Source organism: Oxyura jamaicensis, chromosome 1 (genome assembly GCF_011077185.1).
Source record: "Oxyura jamaicensis isolate SHBP4307 breed ruddy duck chromosome 1, BPBGC_Ojam_1.0, whole genome shotgun sequence".
Classification (NCBI taxonomy): domain Eukaryota; kingdom Metazoa; phylum Chordata; class Aves; order Anseriformes; family Anatidae; genus Oxyura; species Oxyura jamaicensis.
In genome coordinates, this window is record NC_048893.1 from 110,103,892 (window position 1) to 110,128,161 (window position 24,270).

General features: G+C 41.7%; 2 protein-coding genes and 1 long non-coding RNA gene across 7 annotated transcripts in view; 2 read left to right on the plus strand and 1 right to left on the minus strand.

Moving 5' to 3' along the window:
* The first annotated feature begins 10 nt into the window (after positions 1 to 10).
* LOC118160765 (carbonyl reductase [NADPH] 1-like) lies at positions 11 to 7,238 on the plus strand. Its single transcript, XM_035315743.1, has 4 exons — positions 11 to 143; positions 1,054 to 1,373; positions 5,033 to 5,140; positions 6,738 to 7,238. The coding sequence occupies exons 2-4, from the start codon at positions 1,088 to 1,090 to the stop codon at positions 7,172 to 7,174; spliced, it is 831 nt and encodes a 276-aa protein (XP_035171634.1). The 5' UTR covers positions 11 to 143; positions 1,054 to 1,087; the 3' UTR covers positions 7,175 to 7,238.
* The window catches only part of LOC118160766, a 25,206-nt gene continuing 8,137 nt past the window's right edge, over positions 7,202 to 24,270 (minus strand). The window contains exon 3 of the long non-coding RNA XR_004747665.1: positions 7,202 to 7,330. This is a non-coding gene — a long non-coding RNA (uncharacterized LOC118160766). The remainder of the gene's footprint in view (positions 7,331 to 24,270) is intronic.
* Positions 13,777 to 24,270, plus strand: part of DOP1B (DOP1 leucine zipper like protein B) — a 42,552-nt gene continuing 32,058 nt past the window's right edge. For 4 of the 5 annotated variants that reach the window (XM_035315736.1, XM_035315738.1, XM_035315740.1 and 1 more), the window contains exons 1-4: positions 13,777 to 13,913; positions 16,103 to 16,277; positions 22,221 to 22,402; positions 22,505 to 22,675. In XM_035315736.1, the coding sequence (XP_035171627.1) occupies positions 16,140 to 16,277; positions 22,221 to 22,402; positions 22,505 to 22,675 (491 nt within the window). In that variant the 5' untranslated portion in view covers positions 13,777 to 13,913; positions 16,103 to 16,139. Of the gene's footprint in view, positions 13,914 to 15,870; positions 16,005 to 16,102; positions 16,278 to 22,220; positions 22,403 to 22,504; positions 22,676 to 24,270 lie in introns of those variants that run through there. The other variant, XM_035315737.1, reaches the window with a different exon arrangement.

Consider the following 24,270-nt stretch of genomic DNA (forward strand, 5'->3'; position numbering starts at 1 on the left):
CCTGCCCGCCGCGGGAGGCGGGGCCCCGGCCGCCATCTTAGGTACGTGCGCCCGCCCCTGGGGAGCGCGGACTGCGCCGGGCGGCCAGGTCAACCTCGTGCTGCGCGGCGCTGGGGAGCCGGGGCAGGCACGGAGAGCCAGAGGTGGGTCGGGGAGCGCCGGCCTCGCCTCAACGGCCTGCAATGAGTCTCTTGGGGACCTGGTCTTGGCTTGTGGGATCCCTTCTGTTTTCATTTTAGGGCGAAAAAGGGGATCTGGGGAGGTGGTAGGCGGCCAGTGGGGCCTCTGTAGTGAAGCGGGAGGGAAGGCTGGGCATGAGTTGTCCGGCATCTCCGGCGTGATGTGGGTGGTTTTTGGGAGCTGGTGAGGATTTCTTCTTGCTAGGTGCCTGCTCGTGGTTACTTGCAAGCTCCCTTTTGGAAGGGAATAGCAGTTAAAAGTGGACAGAAACTGCTTTTGAAACCCATTTATATGGGTGAAATGCAGGTTTTAATGCGCTGCATCTGCAAGAAGAGCAGTTTTCTGAAGTGGACTTTGTGTCTAAAGCTGGCTGGTGTGTTAAAAGGAAGAAAAGTTGTGAGGGCAATGCATGGTTCCTGTATCCCTCTGAAAACACTAGAATTAGTTCTGCTTGGCACTTCAGGATTAAGCTGCTCCCCTCCTATTTCTGAGCGCAGGTTTTTCAGTTTTGACTTCATCTGTGCTTGACCTGAACTAGCCAAATGTCCCGAAAAATAGGAAATGGTCATCCTGTAAGGTGTACGTCCAAGAGACTGTAATCCTATCAAAAGTTAAGTTGATGCAGTGGACGAGTGACTTTATTTTAAAGTCCAACCAGTGGCAGAGTTAAAACGTTTTAACACCAAATATATTTCTTTGCTAATAGCTCACACTACTTCACTAAATTGAAGTTAATGTACAGTTGTAGTGTAGGTTTGCATAATTCAAAGAGAAATTCTAAATTGGATTTAAAAAAAAAAAATACTTTAATCCTTTTTTAGTTATCTGTTCTGTCCATCAGAGTGTAAAACTTTTCTTCTTTACCATTTGCAGTTACTGTCACGTTGGTGTACGTTCAGAGAGGACAATGTCCAGCGTGCCTGTGGCTGTGGTGACCGGCTCCAACAAAGGGATCGGCTTCGCAATTGTGCGGGCTATGTGCAAGCAGTTCCCCGGGGATGTGTACCTCACAGCCCGGGACCCCGGACGTGGCCAGGAAGCAGTGGCGAAGCTCCAGAAGGAAGGGCTGCATCCTCTCTTCCACCAGCTGGATATTGATGATCCGCAGAGTATCAGAGCTCTGCGGGACTTCCTGAAGGAGAAATATGGAGGTCTGAATGTGCTGGTTAACAATGCAGCAATAGCTTTCAAAGGTAGGAAGCAGACTGTCTGGGTTAGTCATATGTGGTATAAAGTTACATGGAAAAGGATGGTATATGCATCAGGGTTTTTATAAAGTTTTCTTTTATGGGATTTCTGTGCCAGCACCATGCTGCTTTTCTGGCTGGGCAAGCTGCCTACTATCTCAAGTAAGATGAGAGGGCAATGTGAAACAGCTCTTCTTTGAGCACCTGATGGGTTAACTGTGTATGTAAACATGCTTCCCTGGAGTATTTTATTTGCATCATTTACAGAGTGTGCAAATACTCTAGATGCAGAGGGGTTTGTTGCCTTGGTGCATGTGAGTTGCATCAGACCTATGGCAGCCCATTATAGGTATGAAAGTTGGCCATGTTCCTCTGGGATTTGAGTTTTCTGTGTTTTATGAGCCCTATACTTTGCTCTGTGCATTATCTGCTCAGGAGTTCCAGCTGATAAAAAGAACCTTCAGGTCCGGGTGTTCCTGTCACCTTTACTTCCCATTAACTTTCTCAGATAGTTCAGTTACCTATAGAACAGTTAATCTAAATCTTGCTGGGCTGAGCAAGAATTTAAACTTTTTCATCTCCTAGTAGATAGGAAGGCAGTGAAAGTGAGGAAGGCACCACAGTTACAAGGTAGAAGAGTGCATCCTACTTGTAGATGTTTATAAAAACAAATTGAGAATCATGTTAGCTCCAGATGGAGCAAATCACAGGCATGACTACTAGTTAATTTCCCTGTCAGTAAAAGCTTGCTCTTCTGTTTTTTTAATCTATCTTCTGTTCTGTTTGTTGTTGTTTTTTTTTTTTTTATTTCCTGTCCTGATCTCTAATTAGGACATTAACTGTTCAAGCACAGCATAAGCAATGTTTAATCTGCTCACAATATGGGTTAAGGCAGCCTGTCAGGTAGTACAGACCAAACCTCACTTGCTGCTGAAGATGGACAAATAGAGCGGTGCTCAAACCTAACAGCAATGGTTAAACGACTGCATCTCTGTCCAAGGCTATTGCACAAAAAGCCTGCAGGTCTCCAGGCCAGCATTTCTTCAGTTCATAATCAGGGCTCTAGCTCAACCTGCCAGTGACAAGGTGTTTGAGCTAGACTAGACCCTGAGGTGCAGTTTGTGTTTCCCCTTGCTGACTTTGCAGCGACTGTAGCCTTCACCAGGGTGGATACATGGACAGCTGAAACAAAAAATCCAGAAATAACTGTAGCAAGACCAGCTAGAGCTCATCTGTGAGATATCTCAGATATAGTATTATATAGATGTTGGACAGATAAATCACAGAATCGTTTAGATTGGAAGCAACTCTTACGATCATCAAGTCCAACCATCAACCTAACGCTACCAAGTCAGCCACTAAGCAATATCCCTAAAGCACAAACAGATGAAAATAGCATGAGCAGTGAGGTTTCTGTTAATTCCTTTACAACAGCATAGATTTTTCTAGTCCTAAATTGCTGCCAGACGTTTAGAACTTGACTTGTCATGCTGACAATTCACCATGAGTCAGCAGTAGATCATATGACCAGCTCCTCTATCACAGTTCTTATCTGTAACTGCTATTGTGTGAGTATCTAACAGAGGTTAGAGAGTTACACCTAAGTATAATAACTTGCTCTGATCCTTATCTCATATTTTGGCTTTAATTCTTGCTTTCTTGGTTTTTGCTGCCATCCCAGAATTTATGGCATCCTTTCTTTATTGTAGTACTGTGTGTTATTGCTGTCTGTCAAAGATCAGGTTTGTCATTAAATTGAATTTATTGTTCAGTTGTTGTGCTGCGCTACAGGTAGTCCAGCAAAGTCCTTAGTCCACCAAAAATGTCCCTGTATGAAATGACTCTGTACTCATGACTTCTTTTCTGGATGATCTTCTGTGAAAGCAGTCATTCTAGTAATGCTTGTTAAGTCAGGGGAGGGCGTATCAATTGGATGTTACAAGGTAATATTTTGTTGACAAATGAGTGGGTTTCTGAGAGCAGGGGAGTTAGTTGCAGAGTGAGCATGGAAGCAGGAGTTTTGGATTGTGTGGATTTCTAGTTTTTTCTCCTGTTGTCACAGCTTTTGCAATAGGCTGTGGTCTGGCTTTTATCTCTGTTTTAAATGCAACCAAGTGATCTGCTTGGGGCTGACTTATTTACAGTCATTTAAGCTGAGTTTTGCAATAAAACCACACGTGTATTAACCAGCAAGTGATCTGTTACTGCTTCTCTGAGTTTAGGTAGGTCTGGGTTATGGAGACCAAGTGAAGACCTACCTATTCTATATACTGGTGGCCTTGATCGCTGCAGAGATTGAGCCTGTAGCAGATGAGGAAGAATGCTGTCTCTAACTTATTTCCCCTCAAGCTGGAGGACGCACAGCATATGGCTTATTGCTGAGCCAAATCGTCAGCTGATGGCACATCCTACCCCACTTTCGGTGGTGGCAAGCTGTCAATTCTGTCTGAGATCACAGCCTTAAGCAGACCATGGAGCCGCACCGTATGATTACCTAAGTCAGCTCCCTGCTCTTTCCTAGCTTCATGTTTCCTACGCTTGTGCTTGTGTCAGCACTGATCTGTCTGTTTAGGGAAATGATTTATCACACTGGTATTTATCATGGTTTTTTGGACTGTGTCCTGGTTTCAGTTAGGACAGTTATTTTTCCTCCTAGTAGCTGGTAGGGTGCTATGTTTTGGATTAGGATGAGAAGAGTGCTGATAACATGCTGATGTTTTAATTGCTGGAGAGCAATGCTTACACTATGCCAAGGACTTTTCAGCTCCTCGCTCTGTCCTGCCAGCGGGCAGGCTGGGGGTGCAGCAAAAGCTGGGAGGGGACAAACCCAGAACAGCTGACCCAAACTGGCCAAAGGGGTATTCCATACCATCTGACGTCATGCTAAACGGGGTGGCTATAGGGGTGGCTAGCCGGGCTGGGGGGGCCGGCTGCTCGGGGTTGGGCTGGGCATCGGTCAGCGGGTGGTGAGCAATTGCATTGTGCATCACTTGTTTGTACATATTATTATTATTATCATTATTATTTTCTATCTTAATAAACTGCCTTTATCTCAACCCACAGGCTTCACTTTCCCGTTTCTCTCCCCCATCCCAGAGAGGGAGGGGGGAGGGTGAACGAACGGCTGTGTGGTGTTTAGCTGCCGGCCGGGTTAAACCACAACAGACTGCAGCAATTGTTATGCCTGCATCCTTTATAGAATGTTTTACAGTGTTTGTTGCAATTCTGTACTGCTCTGCCCAAGTCCTGTCTGAGAACCCAAAAGACATGGCAAGAAATGAGCCAGGGTATGGAAGCAATTGTCTGTCCTGGTTTTTGATCTTAATGCTAGAGTAGTAGTCTAACTTCTGCATCTTCAGTGGCAGTATCCTAGATTCAGGATCTTCTTTCCTCTCGATTTCTCCTCTTATCCATCCCTTCCCCAGATATGTCAGGATGCTGGCAGAGTGCTTCATCGTGCATTTAAGAGGAGAGGGCACCTCCAAGTTTGCTTGATGTGGTAGTCACAGCCCATACTCTGAGAACTAGATGTGAGTAGGTAGGTCATTGGACAGTGATAAGATAAACTTGTTTGGTTTTGTTAGTTCAATAACTGCCTTTCAAACAGTAGTATAATTCTGTTTTGTTTTGTTTTTTCCTCCCTTGCTACTGCCTCTTAAAAAAAGTTCATGACCAAACTCCGTTTGCAGTCCAAGCAGAGGTTACCCTGAAGACAAACTTTTTTGGAACCAAGAATATTTGCACAGAATTGTTGCCTATTATGAAGCCTTATGGTAAGTGTAACATAACAAGTAGAGAAATAGTTTTATGTGAATTTTTGGTGCTCATTAACTGGCAAAACCCTGTCATGTCTCAAGCACACTGCACTGAAGTAGAATTTTCACGGCGCCCTCAAGAAGCAATGAAGAATTTACACGCGTTCTTTCCATGCTACTTGCCTACATAAATTGTTCTCGCTTTAGAAAGGGCATTTTGATGATACAATTAGGATAAGAAAGCAACTACAAGGAGTATTCCCGTTGGGTTTGATGTGATATGCCTCTCCTTGCAACTGAAGAAACCGTCTCGATAGGCTGTTGGTCTGTCTCTAGATCACAGCCTTTGCCGTATTCGCAGGTGTTTAGTGATGTAGTTATAAATTGCACTCAAAGATGGTTTACACTGCCGTAATGTGGTGGTAGCAGGAGGAACTAGAGGAGAAACTTCACCAAAAATGGTAAATAGAATGGAGGGAGACCAGGATGAAAGAAGACAGATGCATCAATAATAAAGCAATGTTAGCAGCATGCAAATAATCTGTACTCATCAGATGACTGTCCTGCAAAGAATGCTCCTCTTGTCAAAACCTGGAGTGCTTAAATGCTGCTGACATGTCACGCATAATTTGAAAGGAGGGTATTTGGATCCAATTCCTACATCAAACTCTTGAAGTTATGCTTGTTGATGGTGTGTTTTTTTTTTTTTTTCAATAGCAGTATTTTCGAACTTGTGATTGTGTGATATTTCCATAGATTTGGATCAGTGCTTGATGCTATAAGTGAAGTGTAGTCTATACTCACATCTAAGTGCACCTACAGTTTGCATGAGAAAAGGAGTAGATGAGATAAAAGTTGGGAACTCTGAGTCCATAGGGAGGAGGGAAAGGACACAAAGTGAATTTGAGTCAGTAGGTGGGAGAGAGTAAAGAGCGCCAAAGTTGCAATTTAGTCCCTCATACCAAGGGCAAAGAACAAGTATTTTAATAAAGTCATTAACAAAAATGATTCATTTCTGTGGCTTTTAAGGTCTAAAACCTTGCATTCGTTCCTTAGTTCATTCTGTGCTGAAGTGCTAGGGGAGAAATAGCTTACTGCAATTTTGCATGCTGGGATTTGTAGACTGACCATTCTATAAACAAGCTGATGCTCTCAGTGCATCAGGAACTAGGTTGCTTTTGCTGTATTATGCATTATTCTAGTGTTTGGGGTATTTTTCCTGTGGCACATTCTTAAAGCTGTTGCTGAAGTGAAAATGCTTTCCACCAGAATTTCAAGACTGTTTAAAGTCTGGCTGCCCTTAACTGAGAAAACCACTTACTACTCTGACTGTGCCTATGGACCGTAACAGGCTATATCCTGCAAGCCTACCTGAAGTTCAGTAGAGAGCTTTAGCAGTTTAGCACCTTAAATTATCCTTTGTGATGGAATTCACTAGAGGCACTGAATGCTGAGTAGACTATGATCTTCCAGAAGTTCTGCAAAATAGTTCACACAAAATATTTTACAGGTATTCACTTAAGCAGTGAACGCACAACTGTAGAGCAAACTTACTTCGAGTTTGGGTGTATTTAGTGCGTATAAATGTAACCAGCTTTTATTCTCTTTTTACCAGGTAGAGTGGTGAATGTCTCTAGTATGGCAAGTAGCTCAGCTCTGCGAGGCTGCAGCCAAGAACTACAGAAGAAGTTTCGCAGCGACACAATCACTGAGGAAGAGTTGGTGGAGCTCATGACAAAATTTGTGGAAGATACCAAGAAAAATGTGCATGAGAAAGAGGGCTGGCCAAATACTGCCTATGGGGTGTCCAAAATTGGTGTCACAGTCTTGTCCAGGATTCAAGCCCGGATGTTAAATGAGAAAAGAAAAGGTGACCACATCCTTCTCAATGCCTGCTGTCCTGGGTGGGTGAGAACAGACATGGCAGGTCCTAAGGCCCCTAAATCACCAGAGGAAGGGGCTGAGACTCCAGTTTACTTAGCCCTTTTGCCTTCTGATGCTGATGGTCCTCATGGCCAGTTTGTTAGTGAGAAAACTGTTCAGACCTGGTGATCTTACAGTTTGTGGACCGTTGCAAGTGGTAATACGGCTGTAGATCAGCCTGTGCCTTGGTAGTAACACCCAGAACAGTCTCATCCTTTCCACAGCAGCATGAGGGTCCTTTGTCATTACGGTGGGGGTTACATTTCCAGGGTTTCTCCAACACTGCTAGGGTGCTTCCCAGCAGTGTCCATTCTGCTCACAGCACTGACTGGGCAGCCTGACATCTGATTTGTGGGGTGTTCCAGCCCAGATCACATTAGGGCAACACCACGTTATCCTATGTTGAGGTGCCTGACCTTGTTTACCAGAAGTTAGCCTCCGTTAAATCATTGCCAGCCCTTCACTTCTCATACTGCCCCTGAGACAGCCTGTGGATCTCTGACATGGGGGTTAAATGAGGAGACAAATGCCTTATGCTTTCTTAGTGCAACAGATCTTTCTGGGGACCATAGGTGCTTCTTGAGTTTGTATGTGATTTCTTAAAGGAGAGGTGTTTTTTTTTTTTTTTCTCAGAGCTACAATCTAACCAGTCTTTGGGGGAAGCTAATCAGACTCAAACAGAATCACTGTTGTATAAAAATTCATTGCCATTACAAAATGGAATTAGGTGAAAATAAAAATAGCACTCATATACCATTAGTAGGAAAACTTATCCAGTGGGCTTTATTAATGTGTGCATCAATAAATGATTACTTCTGGATTTCTGTTATTGTGATACTAAAAAGATATGTTTGTTGAAAATACACTTCATTTTTTTGCATCCAGACCTGTAGCTGGAATGTGTGATGTTTGGGATATATTAAGAGAAAATAAACTACAGAACTGATGATAACAAACTTCTCCAGGACTTCCAGTTCATTTATTGTGCAGTCAGAAGTTTCCTTATTAAAAGCCCAGATTAAGTGTATGTGTAGTAGAGAAATTGAACTGTGAATGTTATGTTACTATTAGAGGATAGGGCTGAAATACACAGTTACCAGAGTAAAAATGTTCTCTGCACAAAATCACAACTAGGGGAAGCAGTGACATGTAGAGCGCCTATTTTTTGTGGGGTTTTAAATGTTGGTTGTTGCATTTTCAAATACTTAACCTTGAAAGGGTTGCCCCAGCACTTGAAGCTGGGAGGTACAGGCATGTCACAGCAGAGGTGTAGGGTGGGGTAGGGTAAGGTAGCTGGCTGCAGCAGGTAGGAGCAAAATGGGTTTTGGCCACCCTCAGGCAATAACCCTGCAGCCTTCTCCATAATATCTGGTTTTGTCCAGCACAAAAGCCATGGTGGAGGCTCCAAGGCCCTGCCCCATCTTTGCTGCAGGGCAAGATGCCTGCAGGACTGTGCTATGCAGGAGGAGGGTGCCACACTCTCATGCTTGCTGTGGGAAACTGAAAGAGCAGGAAAAAAAATGCCTATGAGCCTCAATAATTGTGAAAAATTGTTAATGGGGTAATGGTCATGTTAATTCTTAATCGGGAGTCATCAAGATGATGCCCAAGTGGCTTAGCTAACTGGGTTTTACACTGGCTTCCCATGGTACTGTTTGTGTTCAGGGAAGCCTTAGATCAAAGGTACTGGGCACGATATGTGTGGCTTCAGTGATCGCTTAACAGCGCAGCACAAAGGTGTGATTATTAGTCAGTCTTTAAAGGACACAGTAGCTATTGTTTTTCATTAAGATGGAACTGTTGGCACACGTCATACCCCTCAGCCAGTTGAAGAGGATGAGTGCTGCCCCTAGAGTTCTCATGCTAATTTATTCCCTATAAAGAAAAAAGTCTCTGAGGCCGGATATTTAAGGGCAGCGGAACAGTTATAAAATCCCTTTAGAAAGTTTTTAATGCATTTTATGTAGTAACCACACGCTGCCTGCAGTATCATAGCTGCAAAGGTCATCCTGGTAATAGAGTAACTTGACTATCATTCTGATGTGCAACAGAAAGGACCATGGTTTTCCTATGCTCTTTTGTGTTACTGGTATGTCAGCAAAATAAAACTTGGCTGTTCTGATTTAGTAGTAGCTCATACAGAACTTTTAAGAGACCTAATCCAGCATGGAAAATCATACCTAGTTCTTCATAGTGGAGTCATTAACTTCCAAAAGTTGCGTGCCCTTCCAGTTGACACGCACAAACTTTCCAAACGAAGCTTTACCCAAATCTTCACCCCCACTTTCATGTGGTTTCTGCAAAAATGAGACTGTGAGAATCCCAGGTAATCCCAGGTTTTTTGTTTTGTTTTGTTATGCTTTGTTTTTACATTCAAGTCAAGCAAATTACCTTTGAAAGTTTTATAGCAGATGTTTCAAATTCTTACGCTAACCTCCTTCACGGTGCTATGTCTTTGTTAGATCTACTTACCCTGTTTCAGGGTAAGGAAGAAAAGTGGAAGATGATGTAGTAGTCAATTTCGGAAATGCCATTTTTTGTGGTGAAACTGATAATATTACGGTTTCTTCCCATGTGGACTGAAAGAAGTAACAGAGGACAGACCTTTCCACAACCTTTGGGTTGAATGGTGCAGTACTTGAGGAAGGAGAAACAGCTGTGTGGACCCAACCTCCGCGGCGGGAGGTGGAAACAGGTGTGTCGTGGAAGTAATGAGGCAGAAAATACTGCTTGTTCACAGGAGTGACCAGCAGCCGGGAAGCAGGAGACATGCAGCCCACTGCGGTAACGGTGCAAGGGCCGTGTCCTGGGAACAGAGCTGGGCCTGAGCAGGGCAGGCTTCCAGGGGAGGGCTGTTTGCCAGGAGCAGAAGGAGAGGACAGGCTGTACAACGTGCGTGGCAGGCTGGGCCTTTGGACAGGGCTTGCATTGTTCAACCATCATTTCAGTTTTTTATTTATTTCTTTTTTAGGCTGCTTCCCTGCATCTCTCCCACGTCCATTATGTGTAAAGCGTTTTGTTGCTTTCAGATTCTGGCAAGCTTGTTGAGTGTTTAAGGGTTAGGAAAGGGATAAAATAATAACCAGTTCTACTATATAAACCCTTTACACATGATTTACTGTTTTTATTTTTACAGCATGTCACTACCATTTTTACTCTGGAATTTATTAGCCGAAGAAAATGCCTGGCAGTGCAGTAACTGGAGTGACATGGAACAATACAGGAATTGGTTTCACAATTGTGAGAGCTCAGTGGGGGCAGTTCCTTGGTGATGCCATGTCTTGTGCAGGATGCAGTCAGGCAGCAGTGGCAAAATCGGGAATGGAAGCTCTACCTGCTGCCGTATCAGCTGGATATAGACAGTGTGCAGGGCCCCTGGGACTGTCCAAAGGAGAAGTTACAGACATCCAAGTATGCTGGTTAATAACGCAGCTGTCACTTTCAAAGGTTTGCTGTTTGGCAGAGCTTTGCTTTGGAAAGCCAATGACCTTAAAGGTATGGGGGCAACCAGTAAGGGGTCTGGTCTGCTCTAAATCTTTATGACTTGGAAGTGAATTAGAGACAGAAATTTTTTTTCTGGATCTTCTGTGACACTGATGACTGTAGTGTGGGACAGACTTTTGTATCCATTATGGTTTCAGTGCAGTGTGTTTGTTTTTTTAAAACTGCACTGCAGACATGCCTAGAGAATTTGAGGTCAGTTTACGTAAAAATATAAAGAAATATACCTAGCTTAACATGCTGTTTCCTTAAAATTCCAATTAAGTGTTTTCCTATATAAAAAATGAAGATGAAAAGAACTCTAAAATTTATGTCCACAGATAATTTTAATTGAACCCAACACTTAGAGTAGTATGAATCAACATATAGGCAGCATCCTGGCTTTGAATACCGCAGAGTTCCTTTCAGAGTTCCTTTCAGCAAAGGGACAATAATGATGTTTTACATTGTTTAAATTTTTCAGTTTTCATTTTTATTGTGTAAAGATTTCATTTGGAGCTGACAACAAAAGAAACCCCCAGACTGACAACATTGTGGTCTTGTAGGACAGTTTTCATTGTCTGTAGATTGCTTCACAAAGTTAGCACTTAGATCTGAATGAACGGTACCCAAGTATGCATTTTCCAGTCACAATTGTTGTCTTTGGTTCCTGCTCACCATCTAGAGTCACAGTTACTCTATATTCTTAAAATCCTTCCCTTGCTATCGTCAAGTATGCACCCCCACTCTCAGACACCCTGATCTAAAGGGCATTGCTTGTTTTGTTTGGAGTTTTGCAGTATTTAGAGGACAAATGGCAGTAGTAGCTCTGGTTTTATTTCTGAACACATTTGTTTACTTTCTGCTAAGGAGATAATATACTGAAAACAAGCAACTTACTAAACTTCCCTCGGTAAATAATAAAAAAGCTGTATATTTTCATTGTAGACATTTGAGATTTAAAATTTTGAGGAATATTTCTATTAAAAAAAAAAAAAAAAAAAAAAGTAAAATCTGATAGGTGATATACCCTTGGAGTAGACTTTTCCAGTATGAACCAAAGAGATCTATGTTAACATCACATGAAGGTTAAAGTGATTGTTCATTAGATTGAATGGCATCTCCAGAGATCATTATTACATCAGTAAATCTACTGCTTGATCCAGTTCCAAGGGTCAGGAGTTATCTTGGGCATTTCTGCAATGGTGCATACAACAAATTGATTTATTAATTGATAATTGATATATTTTCCTGATAAAAAGTACTGAATAAGTACTGAATAGTTAGTACAATAGGCATACTTTGAATTAGCGTAGCCTCTGATAAAAACAAACAAACAAGCAAACAAAAAAGTATTCCGTTATTTTTAAAATGATTAAAGCAACCAGCAGGTTTATAAGCACCAGAGCTAAGGAGGTGTGTTGGTCTGGAGTCTGGTTGGTTTTGATGCATGCTCTGATCAAAACTTGCCACTAGGCTGAGCACTTCCGTGGCCTTATCAGGAGACTCGAGACTGCCTGGAGCTTATCTGACAGCCGCTGTTCCCACAGCAGGAACCCCGGGGGATCTCTCTCCTCTGCCTGCCCATTTCTTTAAAGTTTCAGAAGACCTCTGTCTTGTGGCAGAAATGGCAAATGGGTTCAAAAGTTGGGTGGAAATCTTAATGAAATGAAGGTAGTTGCCTAGCCACATTCAACTGGTGCAGCCAATTATGACAAATTTGCTGGGGGAAAAGTAACTTCTAAAATGAGAGCAAACCCTCAGAAGCTAATTTTAAAATATCCTAAGTAACTCTGTGTTTTGGGACAAAAAAGTCATGTGTTAAGAACATCATCAAAAATATGAGTTCTTTGCTCAGTCTGGCACATTTTCAGAAGACCTGAATTTCATTTCCAAGAACTAAGCTACACCAAATTTGAAGGGTACAAAAAACTAAAATTGAGAAATTGAAGCTTAAATTGATGGCATTGTCATTTAGAAAGACAAGCTATGTTGATGCCTGCAGTACTGAATGTATCTACTGCCATCTATATCCAAGGAAAACTGTTGTATTCAAATGACCGGCAAGCCAGTTTATTGTATTAGAAGGGAGCCTCAAATGAGTTTAGAACTTGCTTTTGCATACACCCTACTACCACCCCATTTCTGATAATGTCTTTTGAAACTATGACAGATCTGTAATAATGCTGTAGATCACTGCAAAATGTTTTAGTGTTTTGTCAAGTCACACCTTTACCTGGGGGTATGGGGTGCTTCATGCATACATACCAACCGTAGCACTGCCAGCAGATGCTGACTTCCCAAATGGATGGAATGTGCAATTGCCATATGGACTGTATCAAAGCCTGTGAATAATTGCCAAGATCTTATGGTGAGATAATGCATGGCCAGTAGCACTTTTTGAAACCTGTTTTGCCTTTGAAGAGATGGCGATGTACATAACCAGGGAGTAAAAGCACGCATGGAAGCCTTCCTGCCATCACATCTTGCTTCCATTCTTCTAGCACATGCACAAAGCAGTCTCATGAACAGCCCTTAGATGTTGCTTTTATTTGCTAGATGAACATGTCAAATTACACTACTAAAATCTAGGAAAGGGAAAGACAGGTGGTCTCAAATAAATGTTAGCATGTATTAACATAAAACTTACAGGAGTCATTGCTGAAACAATATCCATCATAATCATACAAGCCACAAATACTATTCTATCTGGAATAACTGAGCAGGTGGGTGGATGCTCCTTTACTTTTTCAGCTAATTTTAACCACCGGGATTACGTTCTGCCTACACACATGTGCAGAGGTTAAATGGTATATATAGACACACATATAACACACAGTATGTAAATCCTTGTCCGTCAGGACCACGTGTTTTATTTCCCATGGGTGTTTTGCTAGTTTATTTTTTCACCGTGAGTACTAGAAGCCGTGCATATCGGCTTTCTTTCGAGCCTTTTGAAAAAGCAGCGGGCAGAGGTCTGAGCTACCTTCTCCCAGCCTCACGCCGCCACCAGCCGCCATTTTGGGAGCGCTCCAAAAAGGGGAGCCGCTGGGATGTACCATTCCCCTCACCGGGAGGGGGGGGACAGGGGAAAAGATTTCCCGTTGTAGCGCTTGCCGACCCATACAGCAGGCAGCTTTCCCTGCTGGATTAAAGGTAAGTAACGACAAGAGCAGTCGCCGTTGGGCGAGAGCCACCCGGAGCCCTCCCACACCCATCTACCACCACATCCCCCCCGCGCTCTATTCAATGGTCTATCCCAGGCTGCCGAAGCGGGCGGGGCCGGGTGGTTCCCCCGCGTTGCCATAGGGACTGCGTGGCCCCGCCCCCCGGCCGGCCGGGACACGTCGCGCCAGGACTGCGCTGCGGCCGGACCGCGGGACCCCAGGTAGCGGCGTGGCGGGAACGGCTTGGGGTGGGGGGGGGGGCCGGGGGGCACCTGGGGCGTCGCCCGGCGGCGGCGGCGGCCATTACGCGACGGGGGCTGTTGTCGGCCCGGCCTCGCGCGGTGTCGCTTTGTCAGCGGGGTTTGGGGAGACGCCACCTGTCACCGACCGGCTGCTTTAACAAATAAACCTTCCATTATCTGTTAGGCGTTAACACGTTCGGCTTTTCCAAAACTTGCTGGCAGCGTAGGTGCCTGGGCGTCGGTGTGCGTCCAGGCACGGAGCCCGTCGCTGCTGCCGGGGATGGCACCCTGCCGCCGTGCAGCCCCTTTGTCGGAGCAAAGTGTCCAAATACACTCTTTCCCCCCCCCCCCCAGTTGGAGTCTTATTTTCTCTCTTGAGCAGTACCATCTGTTTTACCCTCAGACTCTATCTAGACTTTTTACTGAGCAGACCAGGTTTTAATGGTCTGAGAATGCCTAAGACACGACCACCACAGCGTATTTAGAACCTCTTTAAGTGCTGTTGATAACGGGATTGATTCCTCTCCACTTAGTCGACCCATGCCTTTATTTACCATTAAGAAACGGAGAAACTGGAGGTGTTCTGTCAGCAAAGTGGCTGCACGATGGGGAGTGGTGTGGACGGATGTGTTACCGACGAAGGTGGGGGTACTCTTGGCTTGCACAGAGCCTCTGCAGTGCCTCCTGGCTCCTGCTGGCTTCAGGCAGTCTGAATGCGGTCCGGCGGCTGAGGTACTGAGGGGAGCAGAGGGAGACAGGGTTTGTTTGTTTTCATAATCTCCCTGCTGCCTGAAGTACTGCGTACATCCTGGTGGAAACAGAAGCTTTAAAAATCTCTACCACAGTTGTGAAAGAAAATTAAAAAAAAAAGCAACACGCGGTCTTCATGGCCTTGCCATAATACTATATACACGTGTGTATATATATATACTTTTTTATAGAGGTGGTTTTAGGCTGAAGTGGTTGTATTAGCAATGACTGAACCCTACTATCAGGGCACTATCAAAGGCAAAACCTGCCTTTAAAATCATTTTCTGTTTTTGGGTGCATCAGCTGGCGTTTTTCTGTTTCTGAGAGTTTGCTACCAAAGTGTTATATCAGTGTAGTTATTGTTGTTTATTACAGTTTAAGGACAATACACAGTTGCTCTTTCTGTTGTTCTTTTTTATGTTTTTTTTTTTTTTTTTTTTAAGGATGTAGATTGCTTAGACTTATTTTTGTGACCTAGCAGTAGGAAACTGAACGAAGATATCTTTCAGAAACAAAATGTTTTTATAGGGCTTCATTTACTTTTCTGGCGGTGATATAGCAGGGGTGGACCTAAGCCTGGCATTCTGAAACCTAGGCATTTAAGAGATTATTGTGATACTATCTGGCAGGAGAACGGCTGTCATAGCTAACATAGGAGCGCAGATATGATTTATAGTACGTAAAATGCAACCAGGCCCGTTTCCTTTTGTTCTAAAGCAGGTTTTGTTTGCTTTATTTATTTTTTTAACCTAAATGTATTACAGAATATGAAGAAATCTGGCCTGTAAAACTTGTTTTTCACTCTAAAAGCATGTGAGTACATTTTGGTGAACGATAGGAAGACCTGAACGCATGGCGTGACGGTTCTGCACAACACCTTGAATTTTACCTGTTCTGCACAACACCTTGAATTTTACATCGGCTGCTGACAAACAGAGGTGCGGAGTTCTGGGGGATCCTTCTGCTGAGAGCCAGGAGGCCCTTTATCAGGATTCCCCTGAAAATTCATATTTAGATAGGAAATGTTTCACATGCCACTGCTACAGTTAACCTTTCAAAACACTGCCCAGATAAGTTACAAAAGCTATGTATGTCTCCCTAACCGCTCGTCAGCCTGTTCACAATGAGACTTTATACTTTCCTTTCCTTTGTTATTGTGTGACAGATCCACGTGCATGGAAGGAAAAAAATATGTTTCATAAATAGAAAAATGTGACTGCAAAACCACAAAAACAGGCAGTGGAGAGTTGAAGTCATGCTTGTAAAATGATTTTCGGCTTCATGTTGCAACTTGATCAGATGACCAGTTCGTTGCAATCTGTCAGTGTTTCTATTTATCTATTGTTATCTTATGATTATTTTAGGTTTGACAGTACTTAAGTTTCCTTTTCCTCTCTGTAACTGTGTACATATCTTAGTTTACCAGGAAATTTCACCTTGATATGAGAGCTGAAGATGGATCCAGAAGAGCAGGAGTTACTCGGTGATTATAGATACAGAAATTATTCTTCAGCAATTGAGAAAGCTTTGAGAAACTTCGAATCATCAAGTGAATGGGCAGATCTTATATCTTCCCTCGGCAAACTCAATAAGGTATGGTGTTTGTTACAGGAATCTTTTCTCATTGATTTATTGTCTTTGTATTGTTATTAACTTTTCTGTAACTTAGCAAAGTTGAAAAATCAGTCAATAAATACTCTTTCATATAGGAAGGGGTAAGGGAAGGTACTAAATCAGAATCCTTTATATGAATATGAGAAATTCTGGTAAAACCAGCAGAGGTTTCTTTCGAATGGTGTTTGTTCCCTTTATACAGTTTAAGTCTAATTTAGATTTTACCTTAAAAAAATCCTCAGGATGCTGGTTAAATTAGAGCGGTCTAGAGCAGCTAAGTAATGCTTTATGTAGGACAAGAGCTCAAAGATTTTATCATAGCTTATGAGTCAAAATTCATATTTAAAGATCACACTTAGTTGACCACATCCTTGTGTTTGGGGAAATAACTGACTTGCTGGTGGTAGTGCATTTTTATGACCATGGAAAATATGTCTGGATATGGGGAGAAAGAAAAAGACTTGTACAGGAAAACACCTAGGAAGTGTGTCTTCTCTTGCCGAAGAAATGAGGTGTATGTTATTTGTGTCCCATTTGGTCTATTTTAACATAACGCTTGTCGTGAGTGTACATGGAGCAAGAGTAGTTGCATCATCAAGTAAACAGGGATGGGAGGAAACAACTTGCAGAATTCATAAGGCAACATCTGTTGTTAGGATAGATGTCCCACATGACTTTGCTGTTGTTGCTAAACCTTAATTTTACAGTTTTCAAAGGGGAGGAGAGTCCTAATTGAAGGTTTTTTAAAGGGCAGACAAGTTCTTTCCTCTTTGTGGAGAGAAGCTGGATTTGCTGTAACAGGAGTAACACGTTTCTGCCTTCACTGTTTCTCTCTGATTCCTGCTGAGGGCAATAAGGAGAGATAAAGGCCTTCAGAATGCTTCCCTGGAAAGGGAAAATTAGACGTAGATTGAGAGACTACATACCTATGTCAAGAATTAGGCTTTGATCTTCTATCATGACGTGGGTAAATACACTGCAACTGATTAATACTGATCTGAAACTCTTAGGCAGGTACGGAATTGCCAAAACACATAGCAGCACAGCAGAAGCCAAGCCAAAAGGCTTTTAGCTGTTACATCAGTCCATCTGCTGTGGTATTTTGTGGACTTAATCGTCTTAGGAGCGTAAGAGTTGGTAGAGAAATCATGCCCAGTGTTCATCTGCTTCTGCCTGTTGTCTGAAAATAGGGATGATAACAGATAAGTCAGGGGAATGTGCCACCGGAAGGAAGATTGTGAAATAAGGCGTCAATGGCTATTCTCTTAAACTCTCTGATTGCTTGATCTATTGTGCTCTAAAACATAAATATTGTTGGTGAGTTCTGTTTGTGGCAGGGTTCTAACATAAAGAGCCTAATTTCATCTGCACTCAGTTTCTTATAACCCAAAGATGAATGAGCAGCGAGAGAGTGGGGAGGAGGAAGGAGACTATCATTATTTTAGTTGAAAAAAAAAAAAAAGTCTTTAAAAACATTTTTTAACACTGCATGTGAGCCTGGCTGTCAGTAACTGGTGTGCCGTGATGCCTAGTGCTAAGCAAACATGAAAATGCTAAGAAAGGGAGAGAGAGTGAAGAGGAGTAAGTCGAGGAGCTCTGGAAGGACTTTTCATGCTTTTACAAGCATAAGCTTTACAAGGATCTTTGTTTTGCTGACTTTAATTTAATTGTGGGTGTTTTTGCTTATATTCTTGTAATATTTTCTGTGGCTTTTTTCCCTATAGGAAGGCTTCAACGGTACTTTGTACTATTGAGTCTCACAAGCAGACACCCACATCCTCACTTACTGCCATAGAAGTTCAGTAGAATTACTCTTTCAGTGCAAGGGCTGGAGGAATCAATGCGGTCTCTTCCTACTTAAAGATGAGGGTAAAGAACGGAGGGAGCAGATCCAGATGCTTTTGGCCAAGACTAAAAAAGTGATCTTGGAGCTCCTGATGCTCTTACTTACGGTGAACAGAGACAGCCGTGGTACTTCTTTCTGTTACTAAGGTTTAACTAAAGGTTCTTTTTCACAGCTTCTCTGTTGCTTCTCTTGATCAAACTTCTGTTTCATGGTGACTTTTAGAACCACAGAAACAGAAGAGAAACTGGTCAACTTCAGTCTGAATGATCAGCCAGACAGGTCAGTTTGTAGATCTCTCAAAAGATTGTGTTTTGTCACTTGAGAGAGATGAACCTTACCTAACTTGGGCTGTCTCTGCTATGGACAGCTTCACCTTGAATCACTGTCAGCCAGGGAGAGAAATAAAGGTTTTTAGGTAGTTGTGACTCACCTCTTGCTCTTTAAAGTAGGCCAGATGAGTCCTGTCCTAAAACTGCCTGTGTTCCACACTGACTCTAGAGAGAGCCTGAGGTGAGTTTCTACAGTTTTGCCTGTGTTTTTTAGCTGACCTAGACTTCTAAGGCTATATCAGGTGTATCTCCCCTGCAGTGTTTAAACAGAATTGCAGGTACCAAGTGTGAGCATGAATGAAGGTGGGAAACTTCTTTTAACAAAAGCTAGCATCAGTGAAAGTTGCCAGCCTACTTATGCTACACTCTGAGTTTGTAGGAGAGTGATTTTTGGTTTTAAATTTGTATGGTATGTGTTGTCCCACATCATGGTGATGAGTCCTATATCTAGTTACGTAAACGACTCCTTTAGAAGCTGCAGCCTAAGTTACTTCATGCTTCAAGAGTAGGGATATCCTCTTCTCATTACCGTTCATGGATACAGCTTCAAACTATTTTTTGATATAGATATATATATTTTTTTTCAAATTTGTATATGTTCTGTGTTTGGAAAACACTGTTTTGTGGTTAAAGTTTTCAAATCTTCAGCACAGATTGCTGCATCCAGAATTGTCCTAGTGCTAAATGGGATTGTGCTGTAGTGGATTTTGCTGGCTTGTTCCAACGCTGTAAGAGGATACAACCGTATACAGCTCTGCAAAGTCTCTCTGATAGAAGAAATGTCTATTTTTTTTGTTTCATTTTCCTAACCTAGAAATAGGTAGTGGTTCAACATATGCAGGCCTGCCTGTGAAATAGGTGCTTTTAATGTTTTGTTCTGTTTTTATTATTATTTATTTATTTATTTATTTATTTATTTTAATATCCAAAATGCTTGTAGCTATATTCCGAATTCAAACAGATCAGAGGGAAAGGGGGAAGAAACTCCAAAATCATTGCTGCTACCCAAGTGTTATTTCAGCATTTAATGCTACAATATGCCTGTTCTTGAGGGGAGGGAAGAAAAGGATTCTTCTGAAATGCAGAGCCTTTGAGCATAGCCATTAATTATGCCAGTTACTTCATATGAGGAGTGTGACTGCCCTGCCTTTATGACAGCCGTTGGCTGAGATACAAACACGAGCACCACTTGCCTTCTGTTGAAGACAAGGCTTATATCTTCAAGAAAGGAAGCTTTGCCTTGTAATAGTTTTATGAAACTTCACACCCAGTACACAAACACAGTCTGCAGGACTGGGAAAATGTCTTTTTTTTCTTCATTTTGATATAACTCCAGCTCCCAGTTTACAGTTTCCTCACTACAGTCTTTGAACTTCACACTGCTATTTTAACAGAAGCTGGAGCTCTGTTAAGAGTGTTTTTTTTGTTGTTGTTGTTGTTTTTTTAATATATACTTATTTGGAAAATGGTTCAGTGGAAAATGGAATCACAGGCTCTCCTTTATCCCCTCCCAACCGATGTTGACTTAAACAAGAGTATCTCCTGGTTGAAGATAATCTTACAAATGGATTTTTCTGGAATTCTAGTTATGTGAATAAAAATATTTCCTTGATTTGCTTGTCTATTTACTTTATGTCTAGATGAATTGATCAAACTGATCTCTAGTGGTTCTATAAAGCAGTGCAGATTTTCTTAAAGCAGTAAATGTGGAAATAAAAATACTCCTGTGTGTGTGCCTGTGTTTGTTTAGTGCTTTAGGCCATGTGCATACGCTGTTATAAAGAGTAGACAGCCCTTTCTTTCTACCCTTTATATCTCATGTTCAAAGAAACTATAAGCATGCTTATGCATTAGAAAATCTTATGTGTGCATAATATATTCTCTGGTCAGCCATAAAGGAAAAAGAACCTTGAAAAAGTTGCAGTCTGGATATGCATGTGGACACAAGTCATTGTTTTGTATGTCTCATTTTGATCAGTAAGCCAGGAAAAAGTCCTTATTATAAAAGCCAGTGGGAGGTCAAGCACTTGTTAGTTTTCTGGGATTGTTGGTTTCTCAGTGATCTGTGAAAACCAAACCCAGTGATGATCTTACTGTGTGTGGAGTGCTTGCTGGCAGTCCAGGCTTCTCAACCAACTCTTACTAGGAGTGCCAGTGACATTTAACACTTCTGCCGTCATAACTGCTAATGTGGAAGGCAGTTGGAGAAAAGGAGAAAAAAGTGGGTGGGCTTCAGCCCATATGTAGCTGAACACCGTAAAATCAAGCTGACAAGAATCGAAAGAACATGTGAATGGTACATGTCAGTTCCCAAGCCCATAGGAGAGTTGTCCATCTGCCGTTTTTTACCTAGATAATATTACATTTTACCTGATAGAATATTAAGATGGTATTTGTTTGATCTTGAGATCATGGAGAAAATATTTACCGCTAGCTTATTTTTTGTAATGATCTTTTATATATACAGAGGGTGTGGGCAAATATATACCAACCAATATAAACAGAATGTTTCAAAGTCCAGCTTTCAACCTGGTTTTGAAGTTGCTGCAAGACAACATGTTAAAGATTTTTTTTCCCCTCTCAAATACAAAGATAATTCCACAAAGACAACCTGTTTTAATTTCATGTGTGAAATTTTGCTGTATTCTTCAATTCTAGCTTTTAATGCCTATTGAAATGCAGATCTCCTTGTGGGGAAGAAAGGAAATTAGTTGGTTCTGAATGGCATTTTACCATATGTATTTCAGAGTGGTATGACATTGCTTTCTGTTTTACTGTTGTTACAAACTCACAGCCTTTTTCTTCTCGAATGAAATTTATTTACTAGAAACTCTTCCCTAACAACTGCTCTCTCAGCATAGGCAGGGCAGCAAATGGGAGATAAAATGCAATGGTACTGTAGTGGATCTAACTTTTCATGGCCATCTCATCATCAAATGAGATGGGTTCTGTCTCGTACTGCTGATACGAGTATTCAGGATTCAGTGTTCAAATGAATGCTGTCGTCATTGCTGGACTATTTTTTTATTGTAATGGAGTGAGCATGGTTTCGCTTATTTGCCTGATGCTTTTTCAAAACCTTTTTTCAGGCATGGTAGATGAACATTGAGTTTAAAGCAGCTACACAGAATAAAACTGTGGCTTACCCTTTGGGAGAGTCAAGAATTTGCCTAATCCTGAAAACATCCCAAATGTCAACCTGCAGTAAAACACTTGTTTGCATTAGCAGATGGTGGTCAAAGGCTGAAGTGGCATTTACTTGCAGCCTCTTTATTTAATCATCTCTTTCTTGATCGCAGAAGCATATTTAATTGCCCTGCTGAAATGCATGCATGGTTCGAGGAAAAGTGTAATCTTTCCAAAGAAAAGTGATACAGCTTGTTTTTCCAGAGACCTGGCCTGTCTGCAATACTTAGTTATTTCCTATCCTGAAGGTCTTTTACTTACACATCCGTATAGTGGCTATAGTTACTAAAGCTTACCAAATACAGCCACACAAGATTATAAAAAACATCAAAGATGCTATTGTCCCATCTAATCATGCCTGCATTGGTGGGAGGGTTGTTTATTTCAGCTATAAGTGAAATGTTAATTTATGAGGAAATATGGTTATTTAATTCTTATGTTATTGCCAGGTTCCTCTTGTCACTTCCCCACTTCCATTGGAGATAGGATGAGGGAACACTGTCCCTGTCCCCTCGTTTGTCTTCCAGTTCCTAGTTCATTCTAATCTCCTTTCTTCCACAGGCTCTTCAGAGTAACCTGAAGTATTCTCTATTGCCAAGGCGTCTGATCATCAGTAAAAGATTATCTCAGTGTTTGCATCCAGCACTACCTAGTGGAGTACATCTAAAGGCACTAGAAACCTATGAAATAATCTTTAAAATAATTGGGACAAAATGGCTTGCCAAGGACTTATTCTTGTACAGGTAAACTTCTCTTTAAAGTCTTATGCATTTCACAGTCTCTTTTAATGGACTAAATTCTTTTTTATTAATTTATTTCTTTATCTTTTTTTTTTCTCTTAATAGCTCTGGTTTGTTTCCTCTTCTGGCAAATGCAGCAATGTCAGTGAGGCCTGTTCTTCTTGGTTTATATGAGAAATATTTTCTTCCTCTCCAAAAGTCCCTTCTGCCTGGTCTTCAAGCCTTTGTAATTGGATTGCTGCCTGGCCTGGAAGAAGGATCAGAAATTTATGACAGGTGAGAACTAACATTAATTTAAAAGTAATACACAGTGTTTTGCTTTCTTAGGGAATTCTCAAGAAATTTCTGTCGGCTGTCTATGTAAAGAGGTTTGATAAAGGGCTTCTAAGGGTCGAAGAATGAGGAGTCCTTGAAAGCTGCAATGAACAGCATTAAAGTAGAAAACCTTTTCCCCTTCTATTTTCATCTCAGGAGGAGGAAAGGACAGAAGGGGAAAAGGAGGGTTAAAAATAGATGTGTCGAGAGAAGAGAATGAAAAAGCATTTTTAAAAACTCTTCCAAAGTCCTGAATAATTAACCTGACTCTCCAAACCACTGCTCTGTGGGAAATTCTATTTAAATGTTGTAACATGAGAGAGCAGCTGAATTGTATTTTCTTTTCAGTCTTTCTATACCAGGTACTTGCCCTCAGGTTCTGAAAACATAAGGAAGAGGCAACCCTTCCAGCATCTATTGAGGAGAAAAGAATCTCTTTCATTCCCAGGTGCCGCTGGCAGTAATGACAATGACATTTGGTATGATAAAATCAGGATCAGGAATTATGCTGAGAAGGGCACCAATTTGTGTAATGGTTTTATTTCAGTTACAGGAACTGTTTGTAAGATCTTATAAGATCTCAACCACTGTAGGTTTCATTCAAATGTTTCTTTGTTTAAACAGTCACTAAACATTACATCTGTAGTGTACTTCCTTCTGTGTTTCCAATCTGGATGTGTTGGCTGCTCTCTGCCCTTTTTGAATGGTAAACTACATACGTTATGGTTGATAAAACAGTTTTACATCTAATGCCTCCTCTTAAAAACAATTGTTAAGGTGTCAACTTGTATCAGTCACTGGAGCAGCTAAGAATAGATTGCATGTGTTCTCAGCTTGGTGAATAGCATTCAGTTGCCAACTCCAGATCTGTGGACACATGTCTACCTCTTATACATCTGCTGTAGAAAGATAAATTTTAGTGTGTGCTTTTTGTCAGGCAGGCTTATGAGACATAGTGATGATAGATAGTTTTCCTTGTTCCAATAGCACTGGTTGTTGGGGACTTGGGAAGAAAGGGAATCTGCTGGAACTAAATTTTCTGTCCATGTCGAGCCTTTGAAGGAGTTTCAGCTTATTTTGAAACTGACATTATGGACTAACACTAATACATGTCCTGCTGTGCCTAAAAGTGGCAGAAGTACTAGCTGAGGTTGTGCTTCAGCCTAGACACTTTCCTTCTAATGCTTAAACGTGCGTGGAAAAGAAAAAAATGGCTCAAAGGCTACATTTTAAGGAAATGGGTAAAGGGGTTTGGAATGCCTTTTTTTTTTTTTTCTTCTCTTCTGTACTGGACTTCTCCCTTTTCACTTCTACATTGCTCATGTGAGATTTCGACACCAGAGTGCTGACACAGTTACCAAAGCAGAGAATGTGCCTTTTAGTCATAGGACCTCTGACATGATTGCCATTAAGCTAATTTCAGTGTACCAGTTCTGTGTGCAATAAGTGACAGTGTGTCACTTTAGCTCGTGTTTTTGTTCGTTCAAGACTTAAAAGTTGAGCCCATTGATTTGTAAGTATGAATCTATGGGATATCTTCCACTTTCCAGGCTGAT

What these genes read in the sequence shown, in the direction of transcription:
- LOC118160765 (XM_035315743.1), top strand. Translation starts at nt 1,088, where the DNA reads ATGTCCAGCGTGCCTGTGGCTGTGGTGACCGGCTCCAACAAAGGGATC. An exon ending in TGCAGCAATAGCTTTCAAAG is followed by an intron (nt 1,374 to 5,032) that starts GTAGGAAGCAGA and finishes TCTTAAAAAAAG; the next exon opens with TTCATGACCAAACTCCGTTT. An exon ending in GCCTATTATGAAGCCTTATG is followed by an intron (nt 5,141 to 6,737) that starts GTAAGTGTAACA and finishes TCTTTTTACCAG; the next exon opens with GTAGAGTGGTGAATGTCTCT.